The sequence below is a fragment of the Melanerpes formicivorus genome, unplaced genomic scaffold (assembly GCF_026170545.1).
Source record: "Melanerpes formicivorus ecotype bairdi unplaced genomic scaffold, bMelFor1.0.p_v2 SCAF_50, whole genome shotgun sequence".
Lineage (NCBI taxonomy): Eukaryota > Metazoa > Chordata > Aves > Piciformes > Picidae > Melanerpes > Melanerpes formicivorus.
The window spans coordinates 1,534,951-1,559,945 of NW_027142402.1; the positions used below are offsets into that span (position 1 = coordinate 1,534,951).

The 24,995-nt window shown below is 45.9% G+C and overlaps 1 protein-coding gene across 1 annotated transcript in view; it reads right to left on the reverse strand.

The window, feature by feature from the left end:
* The window catches only part of ASCC3 (activating signal cointegrator 1 complex subunit 3), a 144,730-nt gene that overhangs the window by 115,781 nt on the left and 3,954 nt on the right, over nt 1-24,995 (reverse strand). Inside the window, exons 4-10 of the mRNA XM_068160441.1 lie at nt 24,233-24,816; nt 14,641-14,761; nt 13,737-13,944; nt 12,842-12,983; nt 12,185-12,310; nt 4,811-5,011; nt 4,193-4,333 (exon numbers count right to left, since the gene is read on the reverse strand). Coding sequence (XP_068016542.1) covers nt 4,193-4,333; nt 4,811-5,011; nt 12,185-12,310; nt 12,842-12,983; nt 13,737-13,944; nt 14,641-14,761; nt 24,233-24,816 — 1,523 coding nt within the window. The remainder of the gene's footprint in view (nt 1-4,192; nt 4,334-4,810; nt 5,012-12,184; nt 12,311-12,841; nt 12,984-13,736; nt 13,945-14,640; nt 14,762-24,232; nt 24,817-24,995) is intronic.

Consider the following 24,995-nt stretch of genomic DNA (forward strand, 5'->3'; position numbering starts at 1 on the left):
AGGGCCATGGCTTAGCCCCAGCCTTGGCAGAGTTAGAGAATGGTAGGGCTGGATGCTCTGAAAGGGTTTTTCCAACTCATAGGTGCTGAAGTACAATACCAAAGACATATATTTAAACCAACAAAACCCACAAAAAACCCACCCAAAGCAAAACCAGTCTCAATTTTGGTGTCAAAAGAGTTTAGAAAACCTTGTAGGAGACAGAGCTATGTCAGACATGAAGATAATTACACCCAATAATAAATGGGAACACACACTCAAGAATGCAATTACCAACACCCCCCTCCCCTCCCCACATATCCTTTAGCTACAGAACACACAGAGCATTGTTTTTCCATGGTGCTCAAAATGACTGTAATTTCATCTGGCATAATTTCAACTCCATTTCCCTGCTAAAACAAAAGTTAACTCTCCCCTTCCAATCCAATCCAAGTAAAGATTTTAGCTGAGGGAGTCAAAACACCAAAGAACATCAGTCAGTGCCACATTTCATCACAGTGTGTGGCACAAAGGTGATCCAGGGGCTGGGGCACCTCTGCTGTGAGGACAAGCTGAAGGAGCTGGGGGTGCTCAGCCTGGAGAAGACTCCAGGGAGGCTGAAGAGAGACTTTTCCTGAGGGTGTCTAGAGACAGGACAAGGGGCAATGGTTTGAAGCTGAGGGAGAGCAGGGTTAGACTGGAGCTGAGGAAGAAGTTCTTCAGCAGGAGGGTGGTGAGACTCTGAAACAGGCTGCCCAGGGAGGCTGTGGATACCTCCTCCCTGGGGGTGTTCAAGGCCAGGTTGGATGAAGCCTTGACCAGCTGGGTCTAGCTGAGAGGTGTCCCTGCCCATGGTGTGGAGGTTGGAGTAGATGATCTCTGAGGTCCCTTCCAACCTGAGCCGCTCTATGATCACCAAGTAGGTTAGTCAAAGGCTGCGCTAAAACTCTACAGCTTATGCAATAACAAACGTGTAGGTGTAGCAGAATAAGCTGCTGTGTCTGTCTGAAATAGAAAGGATGCCAAACAAAATGCAAATCAATGCCTCTGAGAAGCAATTCTAATTTCTGAAGCCTGATCTGAGGAGAATCAAGATGGATTCTGCCACAGAATTAGAGAACAATCGAGGTTACAGGCAGCACCTCCACTTTCTCCTAAAGAACTAAGACTTTTTAATTCCACTTGCTGTTTGAGGATGTAAAAGTACTTTCCCCCCAGTGGAATCTTAGCTGTCACAGGCAGATCTATTAATGGGAGAGCAGTAAATGAGAAGGGTTTCCAAGAGCCCCACTCTTGGGACTGGAAGGCTGATGTCAAAAATCAAGAAGTACAATGCTGAAGGCACAGATGAAGAACAGCAGCCTAAGAAAGCAATGTCGCTGTGCCAGCAACAAGAAGGGGGTTTATACCTCATTTAAAGGAAGAAAGACTCATTTTAAATGGTGCCTGCCTTGAGAAGGAAGTTTCTTTCAGCAGGGCTGCACTACTGAGGAACATTCTGGAAGTTCTGTTGGCAAGAGGGAAGCACATCCCTTTCTTTTTTATCTTCTGGATTAATTTTGATGGCCTCTTGATAAACTGCACACGTGTGAGAGGAGAGGCACGTGGAGAGCAGAATATAACACACTGACAATTAACAGAATGCATACATTTCCATTTCTGTTGGAAGAAAAAGCAGCAGGAATCCACCTCACTGCTTGCTTTTCCCTAGAAGCACCTCCATACCTTATTAAAGTGCAGGAAATGAGAAAGAGGGGATCAGAGAAAGGAAGTTGTAGATGAAACAGGAGGCACCTCAGAGTTTGCAGCCCTTCTACTGCTTCCAGTGGTTCCAGACTTGATTAGTCTTACATTGCAGATAAGAACTTCAGAAAAAAAGCATTATTCCATTTTATTAGTGTCAGATCCCACTGGGGAATAAAGCCTTCATGACTTAATATCAGAGTCTATCAGCTGCCAGAACCTATCAGAGTGATCATCCATACTGCTCAGAGGTCCTGATGCCATTTGCCATTCTCACAGCTACTTGCCCTCTGCAGCTCCGATGCTTTTGTGCTCTGTGCTTCACTTCTCACTGCTGCCTTGCCATCACAAGTACAATTAATCAGCTAATCTTTGAGATGTCAAAACACATTCAGTCCTTCAGGCTATTTCCTCTCCCCAAGAAACCATTCTGTTCAGTAACCAGACAAATGTAGCTGCCACTACAAATGCAGCTTACACAAATTCTCTTTTCAACTCACAAGCCTGGCCTTTTCAAAGCCACTCCTGGATTACTCATGCTCCTCAATAAGAGTTGCCCCTTTGTTCTAAACTACTTTTATTTCCAGCATAAATAGCTGTTAAAAGGAAAAACAACTAGCTAATAACATCTGCAGTAAGCTAACAAAAAGTTTCTCTTGGATATAAGAGAGCAAAAACCAAACAAACAAAATGAATGAAAGCAGTAGCTTCATTTACAGAAACCAAAATACCCCAAACTAAAGCTACCTGTGGTGGGTTGGGAGTGGTGGCTGCCAGATGGCCACCTAGTCAGGGGCTCACTTCATCTTCTCAGCTGGACAGGGGGAGAGAGGAGCCAGGCAAAGGAGGAAGAGCAAGGAGGAAGGAGAACCTCATGGGTAAGACTGAGAGGTATTTACCAAGCACTGTCACAGGCAAAGCAGATTTGACTTAGGGAAAAGGAATTTGATTTACTGCAAATTAAAGCCAGAGGACAACAGTGAGGAATCAAAGAGAACAGCTAAAAAGTGTTCCCTCCTAGAAAGAAATGTCTGTGTCTGTGATGGCTGAGAGGCACAGCCTTGCACTTCAGTCAATGTGTAAAGCCATTTTGTGGGCCTTAAAATACTTTGGGACTATGGAAAGACTACAGAACCCCCAGTATTGTATTTGAAATTAACAAGCCTGCTTGCTGTACAACCAGGGGTTTGAGCAACAAGAAATGGGAACACAAATGGAAACCCTTTCCTCTGTTAAAACAAAGAAATCTGTGTTCCAGAGGAGTCACCATGCAAATATTCCACAACTCTGAAGTGGCAGAGCCAGGACTATTCCAACCAGGTAGTTTGATTCATTTCCCACCTTATTTGTTTAAAAGACAGTAAGTTTCCTTCCCCTGCTCTCTGAATCCCTTTAACTCCAAGAAGATGAGAAGGAAGGAACAGAGATCTACGAAGGTTTGCAGCTTGGGGAAATCAGCCTGCTTTCAAAATTTCACTACATTTGTTTTCCACTGTGACACACTTTCAGTCACACAGAAAGCAGTGATAATCTGCCCTTAACACCAAGATCTATCTGCAGCAAGCAAGGCTCCTGACAGGCTGGCAGCCTTCAAGGCAAAGCATGAGACACAGGTCTAATAAAAGAAATGGGGCTTACATAGAATCATGGAATGGTTTGGGCTGGAAGGGACCTCCAAAGGTCATCCAGCCAACCTCCCCTGCACTCAGCAGGGACATCCTCCACTAGATCAGCTTGCTCAGAGCCTTGTCCAGCCTCACCTGGAATAGCTCTAGGCATGGGGCCTCAGCTACCTCCCTGGGCAACCTGCTCCAGTGTTCCACCACTCTTATGGCACAGATCTTGTTTTTCACATCCAATCTAAATCTGCTCTGCTCTCATTTCAAACCACTGCCTCTCATCCTGTCCCTGCAGGCCTTTGCCAACAGTCCCTCTGCAGCCTTCTTGTAGACCCCTTGAGGTACTGGAAGGCCACTATTAGATCTGCAAGTCTGAGGCACAAAATAAATCAAACACATGACAGAAAAGTTCAAAATGCCAGTCTCCCTTCCCTGTGCTGATGTGAGTAAGTCCTGTTGACAAGGACTGCAGTGCAACACACTGTGGACAGCTGCTGAGGCACTGGTTTAAGGGTGAGGAATAGTCACAGTAGCAAAAGGAAAGAAACTTTCCTCAGAAATTCAGTATCTTTAGCAGGATGACTTTCTGAAAGCTGCTTCTGAAGTTCAGGAATAGGTGAAGGAAATCTTGATAGATATCTAGCTGGAGGTGTCCCTTCTGACTGCAGAGGGGGTGGACAAGATGACCTCTGAGGGTCCCTTCCAACCCGATGCATTCTCTGTGTGTATGACTCCAGGACTCAGCTGCTTCACCAATTCTTTCACAAGGAGTTGGAATGAAAACCCAGTGGGGTGCCTCTGAAGGGGTTTGGAGCCACCCCCAGAGCAGGATGTGAAGCTGTCAGGCATACCTGTGTCCTGAGGATCTCCCCTTTGGACAGCTGCATGTCACCAGTCAGCTCTTTCACCGTGATGCCGAGCGGCTCCAGGCGCTTGCTGAAGTAATTTGTCATTTCGGCTGCCAGAGCCTTCATGGGAGCAACGTAGACAATCTGCAGCGAAAGGACACCTGCTTGATAAATGAGCAGACTCCAGCACGTCCTCTGCTTCATGGCAACCATTACAAATCACAATTTATTGTGAAATATGATGCCAGGCTCTTACAGGGGGAAAAATCTTAATAGTGATGTATGAAAAGTCGTTACCTTTGGTGGCTAAGTGTGCAGCTGCTTAAAGGACAAGGGACTTGGGGTTTGTTCTGTGCAGCCTCATCATGTTGAAAATTGCTTCTTCATGGAAGCTAAATGTGGTTTCATAGCTTTTGACTCACATAATAAGATTTTTTTAGGACACAAAGAAGAATTGCTTTAACAATAATGAAGCAAATCAAAACTAGCCCTTGTCTTTGACTTGGCAAAACCTAACAGCCTTGAGAAGCTCCTGACTTCACATTCCATGGAGAACACATCATGAGGTTTACCTTCCCAGTTAAAAAACAAGAGCTGTTAGTAGGTTCATTGAACTCTTACCTTAAACTCATCCTTTTTGATCCTGCCCTGCTGGAGGTGCTGGCGGATTTCATGCAGCACAGTCAGCATGGCGATGTTGGTCTTGCCTGCACCGGTGGGGGCACAGATGAGCATGTTCTCATTGGTGTTGTAGGCAGTCTCAAAGACTATGGATTGGATCCTGTTCAGTCTTTTCATGCCTTTGAAAACAAGCTGTCCAACCTGTTAAAACAAAGAACATGCAGAGGGCAGGTCTAGACTGGAGATTAGAAAGAGACTCTTTACGGTGAGGGTGATGAGACACTGGAGCAGCTTGCCCAGGGAGGTTGTGGAGTCTCCTTCTCTAGAGACATTCAAAGCCTGTCCCAGCTGATCTTGCTCTGGCAGGTGTGGGGGCTTCTGGACTGGATGATCTTTGGAGCCTGTGATCCCCTGAGGACAACACCCCCAAGTATATCTAACACAAATGCTTCCCATTCTTCTCATCACATTTCTTCCCTTCCTCAAGTGGCTGAATTTGAGGATTTACCCAGAGTTGTCACTCTCACTGTTCCTTCCCAGTTCATTCTGTTTCCAAGACTGCAGGGACAAAGCTGATTTGTTTATACCACAGATTGTGTTCCCATCATGTTTACTTGGTGTATCATCTCAAAGATCATTTCATCTTCAGGACTGAGATTATTACAAAGTGCAAATAGGCTTCCTGAAGGCCTGCAGGTTACCTCAGGTGCTATCAGGGTTCAATCAGCCATTTTTATGGCCTCCTCAGTCATTTTAGGCTTCCAATTTGCCTGTTCCTTCATTTTTGAGGTTTCTTGATAGGTCTTTGAGAATTGTTCTATTTCTCCTTTTCCCTCCCATTCCATCTAATTGGTTTTTAGGAGCTATTAGAAACACACAAAGTTCACACTGATAAATACTGTTTACAAGGCTTATAATCAAGGTTTTCTGGAGAGACACTCACCAGCAGGACTGCTGATTACAGAACTGCACTAACCAAACCCTGCTCCACAAAAGGGACAGTCTCCAAAGCAGCAGCTTTTAAACAAGAGCACTCTGACAAATGGATCACAAAACCTGCTTCTTGAAACTTGCCATCTGCACAAATTACCTCCTTTGGAAGCTGGAAAGGATTTCCCCCCCCTCTGGTATGTTAATGTCAGTCAAGGCATGAATCACAGAACCCCAAAATGCCAGGCTGGAGGGGACCCCAAGGATCCCCTGCTCCAAACTTCCCAGGTGACACTGGAGCTGAAATGAGCTGGCCCAGCTCCCTGGCAAGCTGAGGCTTCAAACTGCCCAATGCAGGAGACTCCACTGCTTCCCCTGGGAGATGACTCCAATGTCCAGCTGTGTTCATGAGGAAACACTGTCTCACAGTATCACAGTATCACAGTATCACTTAGGTTGGAAAGGACCTCGAGGATCATCGAGTCCAACCTGACACCGCAGACCCCATGACTAGACCATGGCACCAAGTGCCACGTCCAATCTCCCCTTGAACGCCTCCAGGGTCGATACAGTCTCCTGGAGTCCAATGGGAATCTCCCAGCAGCAACCTGTCCCCATCCCCTCTTGTCTTTTCCATGAGATTCTTTGTAGAAAGGGAATCTCCATCCTCGGGCAGCCACCCTTGATGTACTGCACCACTCCAGACCGATTCTTTTGCAGCTAAACGTGTGAAATCCCTCCTTAAAGGACCAGTAGCCACTGGATGGCAGAATCTGGTTTTCACTGGTGGTGAAAGAGATGCAACATCCTTCAGCTTCCTATTCAACAGCTGATTTGTCCCTAGAGCTCCACACAAAGCAGAGGAGGTTTGAGCAGGACAGAGTCTGGCTGCTATTCCCAACACACTTTCATGCCTCAGATGGTGCCAGGCTTATGTGAGCATGAGCCACTCTGAAACCTGGCATTCTGTGACTATAAAACCACCAGAAAATAATTTTTCTGTTCTCTTAGGAGCAGGATTGGAGAAGATAATTTCCTACCTACCCCAAAGACTCAAATGTTGTCTTTCAAAGGGCATCTTTATGTTTTAAGCAAAGGCTTACAGCAAGTAAAGGAAAAAGTGCAGGATGTTTGGATCTGCTCCATTTAGCAGCAAATCCTGTCAGTGAGATTTCATTGGACTTAGGGGGACAATTTCTGTAGGAACAAGGATATGAAAATTACACAAGCATACCAAACAGAGCTCAGCATTGGCTTTGGGCCATCATCAGCTTTACAGTGCCTACAAGGAAGTACAAATGGTGCCTAATCTACAGAGTAGTACCTGAAGAGTTATGTGCTGTAAAGGAAGCTTGGAGTAAAACACCTCAGGCAGAGGCAAGTAACGAAAGGCAGCAGAGAACCAGCAGTTGGTTTCCTCTGCTCTGCTGAGACCTCACCTCCAGTACTGTGACCAGCTCTGGTGTCCCCAGCAGAAGCACACAGAACTGTTGGAATGAGTCCAGAGGAGGCCACAAAATGATCCGAGGCTGGAGCAGCTCTGCTGTGAGGATAGGCTGAGGGAGCTGGGGGTGTTCAACCTGGAGCAGAAAAGACTCCAGGGGGACCTTAGAGATGCCTTTCAATAGCTGAAGGGATCCTGACAGAAGGCTGGAGAGGGACTTTCCATGAAGGTGTCTAGAGACAGGACAAGATGGAATGGTTTGAAGCTGAGGGAGGGCAGGGTTAGCCTGGAGCTGAGGAAGAAGTTCTTCAGTAGGAGGGTGGTGAGACTCTGGAACAGACTGCCCAGGAGGCTGTGGATACCTCCTTCCTGGGGGTGTTCAAGGCCAGGCTGGATGAGGCTTTGAGCAGCTGAGTCTATTTGAGAGGTGTCCCTGTGCATGGTGGGCAGGTTGGAGGAGATGATCTCAGAGGTCCCTTCCAACCTGAGCCATTCTAGCATTCCTGTCTTATGGAGAGTACTGAAACTGGTACTAATTGATTTGTGCAAAACATTTGAGTGAGAGCTAATGTTTTCCACGTTCCAGCACCTCAGAATCAGCAGAGACATCTCCCACCTCTGGAAATTCTCTCTTGGAGATTCCATTTCTTGAAAAACAAACCCCAATTTTGGGTCTAGAATATAGTTGTAATCAGAATTTAAAGCACTGCTCTGTGTTTCTCTTTACATTGAAGACTGCTCATTCCTAAGAAGGAAAGCTTGCCTTTAGGTGTGCTGTCAAAGGACAGCAGATTACTGCATCCTCCTTCCCCACTCTGAAATCCCACTGAGAAATGGCTATCCCCTGAACAGGAGGCAGCAGAAGCACACTATTCAGTCTCCAGCCTTAATTATAAAAATGACTAAAACCACATTAAGTTGTTCTCATTAAAAACTTTACAGAGCTCTGCATGTGCTTTCTGCCCCAAATGTCTCTCTCTTCAGTCAATGACACAAATCTGTCTCCCCAAAGAATGAAAAATTAACATTTCAGAAGTTGCCTCCTCACTTTCAATATTTCACTTACTATGATCATTTAATGAGGTCAACAAACACAACAGCTGCAAAGTCACCAGGCAGATCTAATTGGATTTCAAATACTACAGTGATTAAGCACAAGAGGAAAGAGGAAAAAAAATGCTGTGAACCAGAAAGCTGAATTGCTGTGAGCTACCTGCAGCTGCACTGGGCCACAACAGCTCTGCCCAAGATGCTTCTTGGGCTTTTTATTGGTCATTGGTTTTATTTGACCAAAATCAAAGCACAAATAAAAGCCACTGAACAGGCCTGAGGGCGCTGAGACACTGGAACAGGTTGCCCAGAGAGGCTGTGGCTGCCTCCTCCCTGGGGGCGTTCAAGGCCAGGCTGGATGAGGCCTTGAGCAGCTGAGTCTAGTTGAGAGGTGTCCCTGGGCATGATGGGGAGGTTGGAGCTGATGATCTCAGAGGTCCCTTCCAACCTGAGCCAACCTATGATACCTAACCTGCTGTAGGAAAATAAGAGTTAGGTGATGATGAACTTGTGTGATAAGGTCACCAACCTGTGGGGACAAGAAAGACTTGAGCAAGGACAGAGAAAGCACAGCACTGTTAAAAGCTATTCACATTTCCTTTGTGACTTCTGCTTTTAAAGCATGTTTCTGTGTGTACTTCACCAGCCACAATGAATCACATCCACTGCAATGAAACCCAACATACACTCTCACAACCCCCCCGAGATCCATTTCTCAAACTATCCAAAGAAAGCCTGGAAACTTGCTCTTCAGTAGTGTCCTCTCTTCCACAACAACTGCAGCCTTCAGTAAAACAGCCTGCACAGTAGCTGAGACTTCTGGCTGCCCTGTCTGGGTTTGTTGTGTTAAAACAACCCCCAGAATTAGCCAGGAGAATGAGAATCCTTCACAGACTCCTATGGCTCAGTACTGCAAGAAAAAAACCTCTAACAACTCAGGTTTGGTTCCCCCCCCCACTTCTTTAAGTATTCAGAAAGAGTTCCACTGGTTGAATCTTGACACAAATTAAAACCCTGCCAGGTAAATGCAGGTACTTTGTTAGATTACTTCTAGCTAGAGGCAGATGTGGCTATTCCCACAGTGGCTCAGCAGGTGCTCTTCAGCAGCTGGTGCCCTTTACTGGTTTGCCTTTGTAAGCATTCCCACCAGACTTCCAACCATTTCTGAGGCAGCACTACACAATATACACATGCTTGGCAGCTGTGTGGGAAATGAAACAGGCTGAGGTTTCATTCCAATCAGATGCAGTCAATTTTAACTCATGTTAATATCACAAAGTGCATTTCCCTAATCATATTTACTGTCTGAAGGAGAAGGAGCAACCAAAACCCCAAAGAACTGTAAGAGTATGCAACTTTGTGACAGCAGCTACTCCTACTTCTCAGCAGCCTTTGCTAAGCACATCATACACGGCCATGCCACTTGGAAGCAGAGAACAGAGGAAATGAAGGTCTCTGCAGTCAGTAGTACAGAGATGCCCACCAATGCTTTGGCTTGGAAGATCATCTACTGCCAACCCCCTGCCATGGGCAGGGACACCTCCCACCAGCCCAGCTTGCTCAAGGCCTCATCCAACCTGGCCTTGAACACCTCCAGGGAAGGGACATCCACAGCCTCCCTGGGCAACCTGTGCCAGTGTCTCCCCACTCTCGCTCTGAAGAACTTCTTCCTCATCTCCAGTCTCAATCTGCCCTCCTCAAGCTTCAGTCCATTCCCTTTCATCCTATCACTATAAAAAAGTCCCTTCCCCTGCCCTCCTGTCGCTCCTTCAGGTACTGGAAGGCTGCCCTAAGTTCTCCCTGGAGCCTTCTCTTCAGGCTGAACAGCCCCAGCTCTCAGCATGTCCCCAGAGGGGAGGTTCTCCAGCCCTCTGTCACCTTGGTGGCCTCCTCTGGACCCTCTCCAGCAGTTCCATGTCCTGTTTGTGCTGGGGTACCAGAACCAGACTGAGTGCTCCAGGTGGGGTCTCACCAGAGCTTAGGGGCAGAATGCCCTCCCTGTCCTGCTGCTCTCACTGCTTTTGATGCAGCCCAGGGCATGGTTGCCTTCTGGGCTGCAAGCAACCATCACCAGCTCATGGTGAGTTCTTCATCATTACCTTGACCTGGGGCTATTTTCCTTGCCTGAAGTTGGGGCTAATGAGTACAGAACTTGCAGATTTCCCTCAGAGCAACTTCCCAGCCTGCTTCCTTGGATGGCTGGCAAGATTTCATTACAATTAACAATACTTCTTTTTACAAACTGTTCAATTCCCTCCAGCTTTCAACTGCAGTTTGGCAAACATGCCACTGAAACATGGACTGAGATCAGCTGAGGGATAAATGGTGCAAGAGTCTGGATGTGAAAAGGGTAATTTGTGCAATAATATCCATGCTTCTGTACAGGAGGCTTGTCCTGTACCATTCCAAAAGCAAGAAAACATTACAGGGGGAAAGAAAAAAAAAGAGAGAATATTGATTTTGCAATCATTCCTTCACACAATGCAGAGGGAGGCAAAAAACCCCTCCTTACTGAGATCATTAAGTAGTGTTAGGAAAAGGAAATAAAAATAACATGAAAGTAATAAATCCTACTCAGAGCATCCACTTGAGGTAAAAAGCTGAAGCAATTTTTCAGCAGCAGCAATTTATTAGACAAAAACCTGTTTTCACAGTCTTGAAGAGGAACTTGCCCTGCCCTGAGTTTATGACTCTAAAGGTCCATTTATTTGGGAAGAAGGCTGGCACACCCCCACCTTTATTGTAGGTTTCACTAATGGTCACACAGGATGTCAAGCAGCCAAAGCCAATAAATCTGAGTTTGTGCTGACTCCATTTTTCACATTCTCCTTATTGAAATGATCCAGGTTCTGAGGAATCTCAACTGATACTTAAAAACACTTCAAGTGAAAGGTAATTCAGCTTTCCTCAGCCTGATTGAAAAGAGATCTTTCCAGCCCTAATGATTCAGTGACCCACAGCACTGAACCTGGCTTGGTTCCATACAGTCACAGGATGGTTTGGGTTGGAAGGCAACTTTAAAGGTTGTCTGGTCCAATCCCCCTGCAGTCAGCAGGGGCATCTTCAACTGGAGCAGGATGCTCAAACCTGTGAATAACCTAACCTGGAATGGTTCCAGGGATGGGGCACCTCCCACCTCGCTGGGCAACCCAGACCAGGGTCTCACTACCCTCTAGGTTAAATCTCCCCTCTGAGTTTAAGCCATCACCTCTTGTCCTGTCACAACAGATCCTGCTCAAAGGTCAGCTTCATTCTCAGCCCCTTTAAATCCTGAAAGGCCACCAGAAGGCTTCCCTGAGGCCTTTTGCTGTCCAGGCTCAACAATTCCAACTCTCTCAGCCCAGGCTCACAGCAGATAGCTTCTAGCCCTCCCACCATCACTGTGGCCTCCTCTGGACCTGCTCCAGCTCTATGTCTTCCTTGGCTAGCCATGAAGTGGAACCATACTGAGTTATGGTGTCTCCATCCTCAGCTCCAGAGCTGCCCAGACACTGCAGCAGCTCTGCTCTTCCTCACCACATGCCCCCTTTCAGCCTGGACTGTAAGAGATTGTTTCAGCTTCAACTCCTTTCCCCAGGCCTGACCATCAATGGAAGTGTCAGTGAGGATCTGTTACTGTGTGCTGGAGCCCTGGAGCAGGCTGCCCAGAGAGACTGTGGAATCTTCTCCTCCAGAGAGATTCCAAACCCACCTGGACACTGTGATCCTGGCCAAGCTGCTCTGGGCATCTCTGCTTTAGCAAGGGGGTTGGCTTGGATGATCTACCTAAGACATTATGAAAGGGATTGGATCACTGAACTACATCCCCCAACAAATCATCTCAACACCAGCAGTGAGGAAGCTCAGCAGCTGCATTTACACATCACACCAATTACTGGCAATCTTTTTCAGGTAAGTTTTTGTGATACAAAGGCAAAACTAATTTCATGTCTTGGAAATGCTTCACTCACCTCATCTAAGTCTTTAATGTAAACAACCTTCTCTTCAATACCAATAGGCATTGGCTCACTGTGGGGGATCTTCACTTCTTCATACATTTTGTTGTTTTCTCTCTGAACTGCCTCTGGTAAGAACACCTAGAACAGTATCAAGGGGAAAAAATAATTCCAAGTGTGAAAACACAACCTGTCATTATGCAGAACCCACTCTGAACAGTGCTTTAGCACCTTCCTGCAAAAACAGGAATCCAAGATTCTCACAGATTCTTTTTTTAGGTAGCAGTGAACCCCAAACAATCAGGTTTTTTACTCAGAAAATAGTCCCAGCCAGACATAAATCAGATAAAGCCATGTAACAAATTTCCAAAGCCATTCAGTTCAGAATTTCACAAAGCATTCATTTTGTTCAAGTAAATCCAACAGCTCCAAAGAGAAAAAACCCAGGCTTTTCATTCAATCATCCTAGAAATAACAAATCCATTAGCTGGGAAAGGGTCAAAACCACACCAGAACACATGAAAGTGTTTAAAACCCTCTGCAAGGAAGCCCTGCTTCAAACTCTGGGTGTGGGTAAGGAGGAGAAGCATCTCTAAGGGAGCCAAGGGAGCCCTGCTGCATGTTGCTCCCTGGGCAAGATGGGTCCCGAAGGGTCATGCAGCAAGCACCTACCTTTGCACCCCCAATGAATGCAGATGTTTTCATGGCTTCAGCTCTGGAATCATAAACATGTGGATAATGGATCTTTCCAAAGTCCACCTCTCTTGGCCTGGCCAGGACAGGCATGCTTCGAGCGTTCAGCAGCGCCAGCTCTCTGGGAGGGAAACAAGAGCCAAACAACTGCACTGATTCTGCCCAGGCAGAATGTGGCTGCTTGAAGTCACAGCAAGAGTTATGGAAGTTCAAAGGAAAAATGCATTGCCTAAAATACTCAACAAAGGAATTTTACAGTGTTAGCCTCTGGCATCAGTTGAACCAAGTCCTCACAACCCACCGCCTGCAGAGCAATCAGGAGTGCAGTCGCGTAAGGGCAAGGCTTCCCCAAGTGCAGTGTAGCCTCTCTGTAAGCAGCACACCAAGATCAGTATTCACAGTCAGAGACCAGCCTCACTGCTTTCCTCAGTAGGAAACACAAGAGTTTGTTTGCTTCTTATCCTCTCCCTTCCCTACTCCTCCCACTACCTTTAGCTGACAGCATGGAAACCAGCACCCATTAATCCTGAGGGGGAAAAGCCAGAAAGATGGTTCTGAAAGATTTAGTACAGACCTCATCAATCCTAAGCAAGTGGTGTGTGTCTGGGAAGTAAGAAAGATAGCCTGCCCCTCTAATCTGCATCTCCAGCCCACAGAGAGGAGATCAAGAGGATTCTCATTAAGCAGATCATTGCTTGTTTTCCCTGAGAATTAGGTTTTCATATCAAAAAAGAGAACTTCTGCTCTTGTAGCAGCGCGTGGCCTGAAGGCAGAATCACCTCACCAGCAAGGCAAGCTAAGGAAAACAAACCATTAGGGTACCTTGAAGTAGGGATTACAGCAGAAGCATTTCTCAGCTGGGGGCCTCTGTTACCTTTGCATCCGCAGCTCTTTGGGATCAAAGTTCATTAATCCTTCTCCAGAAGCTTCTCCATCTTCCCCAGCCTGCTTCTCTTTCCTGGCGTTTCTCTTCTCTTCCCGACGATACTGTTTCAGTAGCAGCTTTTCCTGTTCAGACTGAATTGTCACTTGACAACCGTAGTTGGGCTTGGTGTTCTCTCCTAGGAGCCTCTTGCACTGTTCTGCAACAGGACAACAGGCAGGCAACTTCACAACTACTGCATGCCAGCTTTGCTCTCCCTGCTTTGCTTCTAAAGGTTTGGATTTTGTGGGGGAATGGTTGGTTGGTTGTTTTTTGGGAAGGGAAGGAAGTGGCCTTGTGTTTAAAGACAGTTTAGCTCTGTGTAGAGGACTGTGCAGCAGCTGGCCTGAAGAGATCTAAATGCTGCTGTTCCAGAGGCTGGATGTTTAAAGTCAACATCATAAAGCAAGCAAAACATCTTCATCTCAAAGCAAGAGGATGGGCTAGCAGCAACAGGAAGGGCTCTGTCTCCTTTCTGTGCTTCTGACTTCCCTAGAGGAACCACCACTGCTGTCTCCTCTTGCACAGAGACATGCTGGTGTGAAAGCAGTCTGGGCAGGCTGGATTTCCAAACACTTAACAGTCAGTGTGTGTTTACCAGACAAGATGACTGTAGTGGAAGCAACCTCACAATGTAAATTCCCTAAACAACTGGGAAAAGAAACCCTGCTCTACATGACCACGAGGATGCTTTCCCTTCAGCAGGAGATCTTTGTTTAAGCCCAGAGCAATCTCTCTCCATTCACTCCTGATCTTTTTGACTTGCTTTTTAAACAGCCATTGACAGTACTGTTGTTTGAACAGTTAGAAAACTACCTTTCATGTGATTGGGAATAAAAACTTTGTAGTTCCTTACCTTGAAGAGCCTGAAACCTGTTATCATTTGGACAAGTCAAAGATCTTTCCAGAATCAGAGATCTGTTCTGCAGAAGTTTCTCTATGAGCTCAAACCCTTCAGGACCCAGCAATTCAAACAACTACAAAGAAAACAAAGTCCTAAGTTATTACTCATCTTAACATAAATCTATAAGCAGGGCTGCAATATTCCCAGCCCTGGCAGCAGCACACATGCTGACAATGAGTTTGATGACATTAATGAACTTCCACTCCAAGTAATTCAACCCCAAAGCTCTCACTGCTGGCATTCATCCTGATCCTCCCTTACTAAGAGGGGAAAGTTTTCAGGAAGTTTTAAAAATAAATGTGTGAATGATGTCTACCAAGTGAAGCTCTGCTGCTCTCAGAGACTCTGCTTGAAAATGCAGTGCTTCTGCAGACCAAATTTTATCTGTCTGTCTTCACGGCCATTTGCCTAACTGTGCTGCAAATTTATTCCTCCACAACCCAAGCAGCTAAATCAGGAGAACCAATGCTGTCTCACAAAGCAGATCAAGACAGGCCAGTGAGCAGACAGAGCTGGCTGCATTTTCACAGCCATGGCCTACAAAAAAGAAACAAAGAGAAAAATGACAGCTGTAGAATACAGCAGGAATCAGGAGAAACCATGAAGAGGGCACCAGTATCAACTCCAGCCTGTGCCATTCATGCAGGTGATGGACACCAGCACAGAATTCCCTACCAAGAGGCACTCACTATAAGTGCAGCATATCAGATTTGATATGTTGTTCTATACTCTGGCCTGAAAAGTCAACAACCAAGACCCTGACAGCAGGCAATGGAATGAGGTGAACGTGCACAGCTGCTGTCTTATGAAGTTCTAATGAGATAAACTAGGCAGCAGGCAGGAGCTGGAGAGGCTGGGTGTCAGTCAGCAGCTTCTTGAACACCAGCCAAATAATGACACCCCTTAGAGTCAGGACAGATTGTATCCCAACGGCAACCCTGGCTGCCTCCAACAACAAAGGTCTCAGATGACTTCAGCTAGTACCATAAAGACAGAGATGAGGGTGATGTATGGCCACTCATATTTGTATGGATGAGTTCTACATTTGATTTTATAGCCATGGTCTTCATATCTGGAAGGAAGTGTAATGAGCAATCAGTCCAGGAATGGAGGACAAGATGGGTCATGCTGTATTAGAAAGGGGAGGCAAGCTCCCCACGCTGCCTGGCAGAGCAGGGAACAAGAAAGCTGAACCCCAACAGATGTGTGGCACAGTAAATGTTTTTATCAAGCAAAGCTTAGCCATAAAAAGTAAATCTTGAGGGTTGAACTCCCACTTAAAGACTTTCCTCTGAACGTTAAATAGCTGACACTCCCTTCTTAACTCTGTAAGGCACAATTTATCAGGAGCCTTGGAGGTCCTTGGTGTGACCTCAGTTAGGAGGTACAGACCTGGGAACATTACTTTGACATCACAAATCCAGCATCACAAGGGGCTCTTCTAGGAGGTGGGAAGGGATCACACAAACCAAACATCCTGGTTTGCAAACCCAATCAAAAGCACAAGAGGAACAGCCTTTGGGCCTCGCTTGGGCCTTACTACGAAGTACTGCTCTGCTGAAGTTAGAGAATCACAGGATTGTTTTGGTTGGCAAAGCTCTCTAAGATCTTGGAGTCCAAGCATCAACCCAACACCACCATGGCCACTAAACCACATCCTGAGGTTTCCCAAGGAAACCAAATCCCTCTGAGTGTATAGCACTGTGTGAGCCAACAAACTCCTTTTGAGTACATTTTGAACACCTTTAAGCCTCGTCAGTAACTTCCAGAGTTGACAGAGAGACAAGATGTTTGGGGGCAGCAAAGACCAAACTAAATGACTGCTCTATGGGCCTCCTGCTCTGTCTTCTGCACAGATGAAGCATGAGCGCAGTGGCACTGCCTCACACCAGTGAGCCCTCCAAGAGCACCGCTGTAAAGTCCTCTTTGGCCAGGAAAGTCACCCATGATGAGATGACTTGGAGGAAAGTGATTTTGTGCCTAAGTAAGGAGTGATCCTTCAGCTTTAAGCTGCCATCTGCCCAATTTGTAGCTCCTTAAGTGGATGTGAAAAGAACTTCTCAGCATCAGAGTTCTACCAGGCCCAGAGTGGCTTGCTCCAGAAGAAGACCTCATTAAGTTCAATAATATATTGAAGCTCATTCAGAAGTTACCATGAAGAGATCAAGCCTTGTACCACCTCAAAGACACAACAAAACTAAGAGAAGGAGTTGACAGGAAAGAGGAAAAGTTACTGACAGGAAGGAGAGCAAGAAGCTCTTAGCCCTGGGATGAAGCCAAGCATCTCTTGACTCTCACTGCAGCTCTTTCATCATTCCTTAAGTTCTGCCCTCAAAAAGCAGCACTGAAATGCTATTCAGTTTGGTGCCTTCTGAAGGGAGACAGCATGGCTCTGTTTGCACAAAAAGACAAAGCTTATCATCTGTGGGGTTTCAACAGTCCCTGGCCATCAACAAAGCTGTGTACTTCGGAGTTTGAAAAAGGCCACGAGGGAAAAAAAATAAAGAAGAAAACTGCCTGAGAAATAACAGAATTATTGCCTCTGTAAGAGAGGGAGGCAGATAAGCTCCATGGTCAAGAATAATGAGATGTGGGCTTTGTATTGGGGGGAAAAAAAAGAGCAGATGAGCTTGAAAAGCCAGCCCCATGCCAGGTTAGAAGCTTTGATGAGAAGATAAAGATAAAACACCACAGGGGTGATCCATGTATGCCTCTGCTTCCCAAAATGAGAACTGCTTTCAGGTACTAAGTAATGGGGAATAAGTTTTGTGATATGCTAATTTGTTAGGGCTAAAGAGTCCTTTTATTGCACAAAAGGAAAGGCTCTTTGACTCTTGAAACCAAAGCTGTTCCAGGAGCCAAGCTGCTTCGCCATGAGGATGCCTGCGAGGCCAAGGGCAGGCGCACGTGCGGAGCCCAGCACTAACGGCAGACTCTGCTCTGCTGAGACCTCACCTGGAGCACTGCAGCCAGCTCTGCAGCCCTCAGCACAGGAAGGACACACACCTGATGGAGCAGGTCCAGAGGAGGGGCACAAAGATGATCAGAGGGCTGGAACAGCCCCTGAGGGATCTGAGGTTCTTCAGCCTGGAGAAGAGAAGGCTCCAGAGAGACCTAATAGTGGCCTGGAATCTAAAAGTTAACTGGAAGTCCTGGTGGGACTTTTCCTAGGTACAGACAATATTGCCCAGACCTCTCTTTCATGTTGTCAGTCACTGCTGTCCCCTCTGAGTGCCTTTTCCTGCAAGCCACAGCCTGCTGATGCATTACTCCCACTCTAAATATGTTTGTAGTGCTTCTTACTGTTCCTTGCTTGTGTCCAGCCAGACTGGCACTTCCCATATTTCATGTCCTCACTTTTCCCTGCTTCCTTTCACAGCATGCATCCTATACAATGGACCTCCTGGGAGCCCTTTCTCAATTATTTTTAGCACCTCCTATATATAGGAATGATGAAGTCACCTTCTGAAACTGCTTCCCCTGACATTGGACAGTCTACATAAATACTGCCCTCAAGATCAGCTGTGCAGTGTAGCTGGGACACAAAGTATCTGGCAGTGCTTACAGTGAGTCTTGAGAGTCTTCCTGATGGGACAAGCACATGGAGATGTTGATGTCTTGGAAATGCATTCCATCAGAGCTTGCACTGGGGCTCCCAGAGCACCTTGAGTTCTGCTTCAGAAGCATTAGAAATGCTGCAGCTGGGAGTCCTATGCCTGAAGAGCAGCAACTTAGACAGAAAACTCAAGGTTTTCACAGGACCACAGGATGGTAGGGGTTGGAAGGAATCTCTGAGGATCATTGAGTCCAACCCTGCTGCCAAAGCAGGTTCAGCTAGAGAAGGTCCAACAGGAACATGTCCAGGCAGGTTTTGAATGAATCCAGAGAAGGAGACTGCACCACCTCCCTGGGCAGCCTGTTCTAGTGCTCTGCTGCCTTCAAAGTAAAGAAGTTCCTCCCCATGTTTAGATGGAACTTCCTGTGCTCAAGTTCATACCCATTACCTCTTGTCCTTTTGCTTGGACAGGGAGGAGTGAACCTTCTGGGAGCAAAGCAGCATGTGCAACTAGACTGATGTGCCGAGCTGGAGCCAAGGCAGAGCTTCCAAGAGCAGACCACTGGTGTTTGGGAGAAGCAGAGCATTTGCAAAGCCCAACACCCAGCATTCTACAAAGCAGCAAGAAGCTGATGCTTTACAGCATATTTTGCCTAAGGAAAGCAAAGTACACAGCTAATTTCACACCTGCCCACTGCACTTCTCTGAAGGAGAAGGTCAGCTGGTAACTAGGGGAATGGCTGTGGCATATGCAAACAAGCTCCACTTGCCCTCCGAGCCAAGCAAAAGTGTTAGTTAAATATTGAGCCAGAGCCAACCGTGCTGTGCACAGATAATGAAGCCTGTTTCTCAAAAGCATCTCTGTTGGATCCTGCACAGTGTCAGAGGAATGATCTCAAAGCCAGCACCTGAGCACCAGGCAAGCCTGCACAAAAAGGAAACGGTGCAGCACTTCTCACAGCCAGTTTCATAATGTGAACTGTGAAGAGTTCATAGCTCTTTACATAACTCACATGTTCAGAATGCTCAGGGAATCATTCTCAATGCAGACCTAAGAACCATTCAACTGAATTAAAGGTTTAGAAATGCAAGCTAAGGGTTTCTCAGGCCATCAAATTTTTGGCCAGTCAGAACACAGAGCTTTTGTTTGCAAAATGCAACACACAAGTTCTGGCTGCTTGTGAGAGCAAGGAGCAAGCAGGAAGAAGGCTGTCTACAGTTTGCTGTTTGCAGAGAAGTCACTAGCAGGAAACTAAATCCACACACACTTGCTTAGCCTTGTTCTGCAGTAATGTGATCTGGTGCAATGCTCTTCCATCGATTTCCTTGGAGTGTGCAGTCTGTGGGAGTTGAAAAATCCTTTTGTAGCTGGTTTGCATTATCAACTCTAAACTATGCTCTTGCTGAAGTGTGTTTCAATGTCATTTCACAATGTTACATTCATTTCAGCTTGCACACTGGGAGAAATGTAAATGTCCACATAAATAATGTTAGGCTTTTAAAGGGTATTGGAAATGCAGCCCTGCAAATGAAGGCTGCTTGGATTTTCTCTTAAAAGAATAATGATCATTACAGAGCCCTCTTTAATGCAGGAAACTAAACAAATGATTTATCTGAAAAACAAATGCCCATTATTCAGAGATACTTAAGGAGACCAATTTAACACATCTGAAATCAAAGTCACTTTAAAACCTAACCAAGATAGCTTGCAACAGGAGGATTGCTTATTTCCTGCACTCCATAATTCATTCAACTTCACAAAAGGTTAAACGAGGACAAGTGTGAAGGTCTTGCACCTGGGTAAACATAATCAAGGAGCACAGCACAGGATGGGATTTACCTCACTGGGCAGCAGCTCTGTGGAAAGGGACCTGGGGATGCTGGTGGACAACAGGCTCCATATGAGCAAACAGTGTGCTGCTGTGGCAAGGAAAGCCAGCAGGGTGTTGGGCTGCACCAACAAGGGCATCACCATCAGGGATAAAGAAGTCAGAAAGTCATTCTACTCAGTGCTTGTCAGACCACCCCTGGAATACTGTGTTCAGTTTTGGCCTCTGCTATGCAAAAACAACGAAGGAAAGACCCTAAAGTCCTGGGACATATCCAGGGAAGAGCAATGAAGCTGGGGAGGGCTTTGGAGGGTGTTGTATGAGGAAGGGGCTGAGGGAGCTGGGGAGTGTTTAGCCTGGAGAAGGCTGAGGGGAGATCTTATTGGTCTCTACAACTCCCTGAAAGGAGGCTGGAGTGAGGCTGGTGTTGGTCTCTTCTCCCAAGTAACCAGTGGTAGGATGAGAGGAAATGGGAGGTTAGATTGGACATTACAGTCTTACCTACAGACCTGCTACTTTAATTCATTTCAATGTGAAAATGAATCTTTGATCATAGATAAATTAAGACAAAAACCAAAACAACAAACTATTCTTCTGGGATATAAGGACAAGGTGATTAAAGAGAAAGCAACAGGGGTATAAAAATGAGCACACTGAAGCTACAAACAAAACTCACAGCTTGACTGCAAGATAATCTTTCATAAACCTTTCAAAACTGACCCATGAAATGGTAGGTCAGGGAGCACACAGATAGCAGTGGAACAACACTGTGGATAAGAAAAAGAGAAACATGATTGGGGAAGAGTTAAAAGGAGATGGCTTTGAGGAAAAAATACCAAAAAGACAGGCAGGTAACTGGAAAATGACCTACTAATGATACATCACTTGGTAGAACACTTCATTAATCCAGGAAATGAATAAATAGAAGCTGTCTCACATCTGGACTTCATTTAAAACATTGCAATTTTCCACATGAGGACTTGGGATGAGCATTAAGAATTAAAAGTTGGTGAGGAGCTGCCTGAAGGGGAAATGAAAGGCAGTGCTGAAAAGGCATGGCATCATCTGGGGAAAAAAAAGGTACAGGCACTGCTCTTTGATGCTCATTTTTTAAACTGGTTCAAAAGAGGACGACTGTAGCACAAGGAAAGTGATCAGAAACCCAGCCCTGATTACAGCCAGCCAGCAGGTGACAAGGGTTCATTTTAGCCACTCAGGCAACAAGGCTCAAGAGAGATCTTCAAGGGAGAAGCTGGGACAGATTTTCCCACATGCTTTCATCACTGAAGTCTTCCTCAGTGTAAGATGTTGTGCCCCTGACAGAAAAGGTCTTTCCCAGATTCTTTAAAGTTTGTATAGATTTTCTTGTCCTTTACTTTTCAGTACTCTTCTGCAGAAGGGCTGGCAGCAGACTCAGAAGGGCCTCCTGCCAGTTTGTTGAATTGACAAATGAGTGAAGCTCCCCTGCTGCTTGATCCCAGGAGCACTAACAGGTTCAACCAACAAAGCACATTGGCAGATATCTGTGGTGGGATTAGGATGGGGCAACAGAAATAATGTAGGTGAACTCAAGTAGAAATAAAAAATCACTATATTGGCACACCAGTGACAAAGGCAGCTGAAGTTACAGGCTGAAGCCTGGGAGCCACCAGAGCTCCAGAGAGCAGAGCCTGGGGAAATGCCTGTCTGAAAGCCTGTTGCTCTGTCAATCAGAGACACACAAACATCCTGCTGAAAACACCCCAACAAACCCTACCTAATGAAACCACAAAAGAATCTGTTGCTAGATAAAGTATTCTCAAGAATCATCTATTAATAGATACTCACTTACATTCTGAAATAAACAACAGAAGAACTGCATTTCAGTGACAAAGCTGCAACCTTCTGAGCCTAAAGATTACAGACCCCTCCACAGCATACAGGACTAGGTGCTGCCCATTAAGCTGATGAATATTCACCACCCTGAGCTGTTCTGATTAGAGGTCTCCAGTTATTTTAGCTCTATGTGAGACTTTTTCCTTCATTGTTGTGATAAAGGGAAACTGCACCACTGCATTAGTGTGAAAACAGAGATTCCCTGGGGGTGTTCAAGGCCAGGCTGGATGAGGCCTTGAGCAGCCCAGTCTAGTTGAGAGGTGTCCCTGCCCATGGCAGGGAGGTTGGGGTAGAAGATCTCTGAGGTCCCTTCCAACCTGAGCCATTCTGGGATTCTATGAGAGGTATCTCCAAAATAAAATGCAGGGAAGTTTTGCAGATATACAGGAGCTTCCAAAAGAAACCTTCTGAGGACAACATGCTGTAACCAAACAGGGACTGAAGTCCTCCAGCTTCCTCCTAGTCACCCTGGGAGGGCTTAGACAGCAAAGTTGCTAAAATGCTCTCAGCTGCCTCAAATCTTCATTTCAAAATTTCCATATACTAGAAACTGAGTGATTCAACTGAGGAGTGCTCTGTATGCTAAGTTTTGATAGAAAACAATAGGAAAGCACAATGGTGGCCGGGCAGAGGCCATATTTTGTCATCAGCTTTTTCCTCCTGTTATTAAATAACGGCCTTGCTGCTGCATCGCTGCCACCTCCTGCTTAGCAACGAGCCTGACACACAGTGAGGAGCAGGCTCCTTGTAGCTGTCATTTAGCTTTGCTAGACTTCATGTCCCCAAAGAAAAGCACATGTCCAAAACACTCAAAAATAAGTTATAACTCCCATCTCACTCCAAGCATAAGAATCAATTTTCCTCTAATTAAGAGTCACCAGTGATGTGCCACATAAACAAACTGCCCCACAGGAAGCATGGAATGTTCTCAAGCAGTGAAAGCAAAGAATAAAGTCATTTCTTCTACCTCACCAGCCACTTTAAACAGGAGTTACACAGTGCTGAAGGAAGAAGCTCATTTCAATTCCTTGCAGAATTCACTCAGCAGATAAAAACCTAAGCGGCATACCCGTGTGTGCCTGGGCAGGCACCACAGAGAAGGCAGCATGGCACTCCTGAAGGACTCTAAACAAGCTCATAAGCTTAATACAGTCTGGAATCCTAGAATGAGGTGGGTTGGAAGGGACCTTAAAGATCATCTATATCAAATACCCACACCATGGGCAGGGACACTTTCTACTAGCCCAGGCTGCTCAAGGTTGCACCCAACCTGGCCTTGAACACTTCCAGGGAGAGGACACCCACAGCCTCCCTGGGCAGCCTGTTCCAGTGTCTCCCCACCCTCACTGTCAACAATTTCTTCCTAATCTCCAGTCTAAATCTGCCCTCCTCAAGCTTCAATCCATTCTCCCTCATCCTGTTACAATGTTAAGATATGATAATCTTCATGAGCTTTGCTTAAGACTTGAACTGAACTGGTTTAGAGAAGAGAAGCCCACTTGCCAGCATCCTCACCATCGGCATGCTCTTTGCTAAGCAGGCAGCAGCATCCTCCTGAACAGGAGACTAGCCACAGCCTTTTAGCATATGAAAAAGTACTTTGACAGACCTGGATTTTTATTTACAAAGAATGATCCTTTCCCAGCAGTTCTTGTTTATAAAGACAAAAAAGAATTTCCTAGAGCAGAGAGCCTTCAGCATGTCTGCAGCACCTCAGCTGAGGCAAGGCTTTCAGTATGCATAATCAATCACCTACTTGTTATGCCATCTCATATGGCAATTCTATGACCTAGTTCTAGAAATGGGTTCTCTTCAGGTTTAAAAGCACCATCTGCTCTTAATGATGCCACCAGCAAAACTGCTGTAATAAATAACAAAAAGGTAAAACACACTCCCTAAGCGATGGTAAAATCCCAAGCCCAGAAGAAATATTCAAGTCATGAGGAGACTTACAGAGCACCACACAAATGCCAGTTAACTTTTAACAGGAGGTCATCAGGTTCCAATTAATTTTACCCTCTCCTTGGCCCCCATGTTGTGCAACAAGCAAGGAGTTAATAAGATCAGGCAAGGCAACATGGGGGTCAAAATAAGGAGAATGGGGAGGGAAAAAAATCAGGACCAGGAGTTCTTAAAAATCCAAACCAAGATACAAGACAGTATTGCTATAGAGAAAATAGCTCAAAGAACAGCCAAACAGAACAGGAATAGGGCTTCAGCAACTCCACCATTATGCAGATCTCAAGAGGGAGTGTGGTTACTGTGTCTCTTGTGTCTACTGTACCTCATTCTGAAGCTCATCACCACTTTTGCTGGAAGACAGCATCTCGTACAAAGTACAGCAGAGGTCTTCTGTTGTTGGCCCTCCAGGGGTACCCCCTTGAGATTCATTCAGGTACTTTCCTACTTCATACCACAGAAAAGAATCATCTACTTTTCCCTCAGGCTTGGGCTCAGCTTTGCCATCACAGTAATTCTGCAAGTGATTCAGCTGGTTAGTCAGAAACTTGTTATAATCTAAGCTTATGATCTTCTGTGCGTCGGGCTCGCCGTTCAGAGGCAGCTCCTCGGAGTGATCCAAGTCGTGCATGTCAAAGGAAAACACCACGTTTTTACCAAAGAGGACTCTCTCATCACCACTTTGCTCTTCAGCCATCTGTATGAGGGCTGCAAGCTGCTCCTCGCTGAAGTGAGAAGCGATCCGACACGTGGCACTGCAAGCTGTGGTAGCAGACGACGATGGGAAGGGCCCAAACATCTGCTTGATCGCCTTGGTCTCCTCATGGCCGACACATTCCTTGTTGTGAAACGTCTTGAAGAGAAAAACCGCTCCGCTCTCAATCGCTTCTTGTCCGTTTTCAGCTCCAACTGTTAACAAAACCAAAGCCAAATGTGACTTTATATGCTTGAACTTCATTCAAACTTCTCCTCCCTTGCCTAGAGCAGAACTGGGTTCAGTTTCTTGCTGTGAGCCTCATCACCAGAGATATGAGAAGACCACCATAACAACAAGCAGTAACTGTTGCAAGCTACTGGATTAGAGCAGC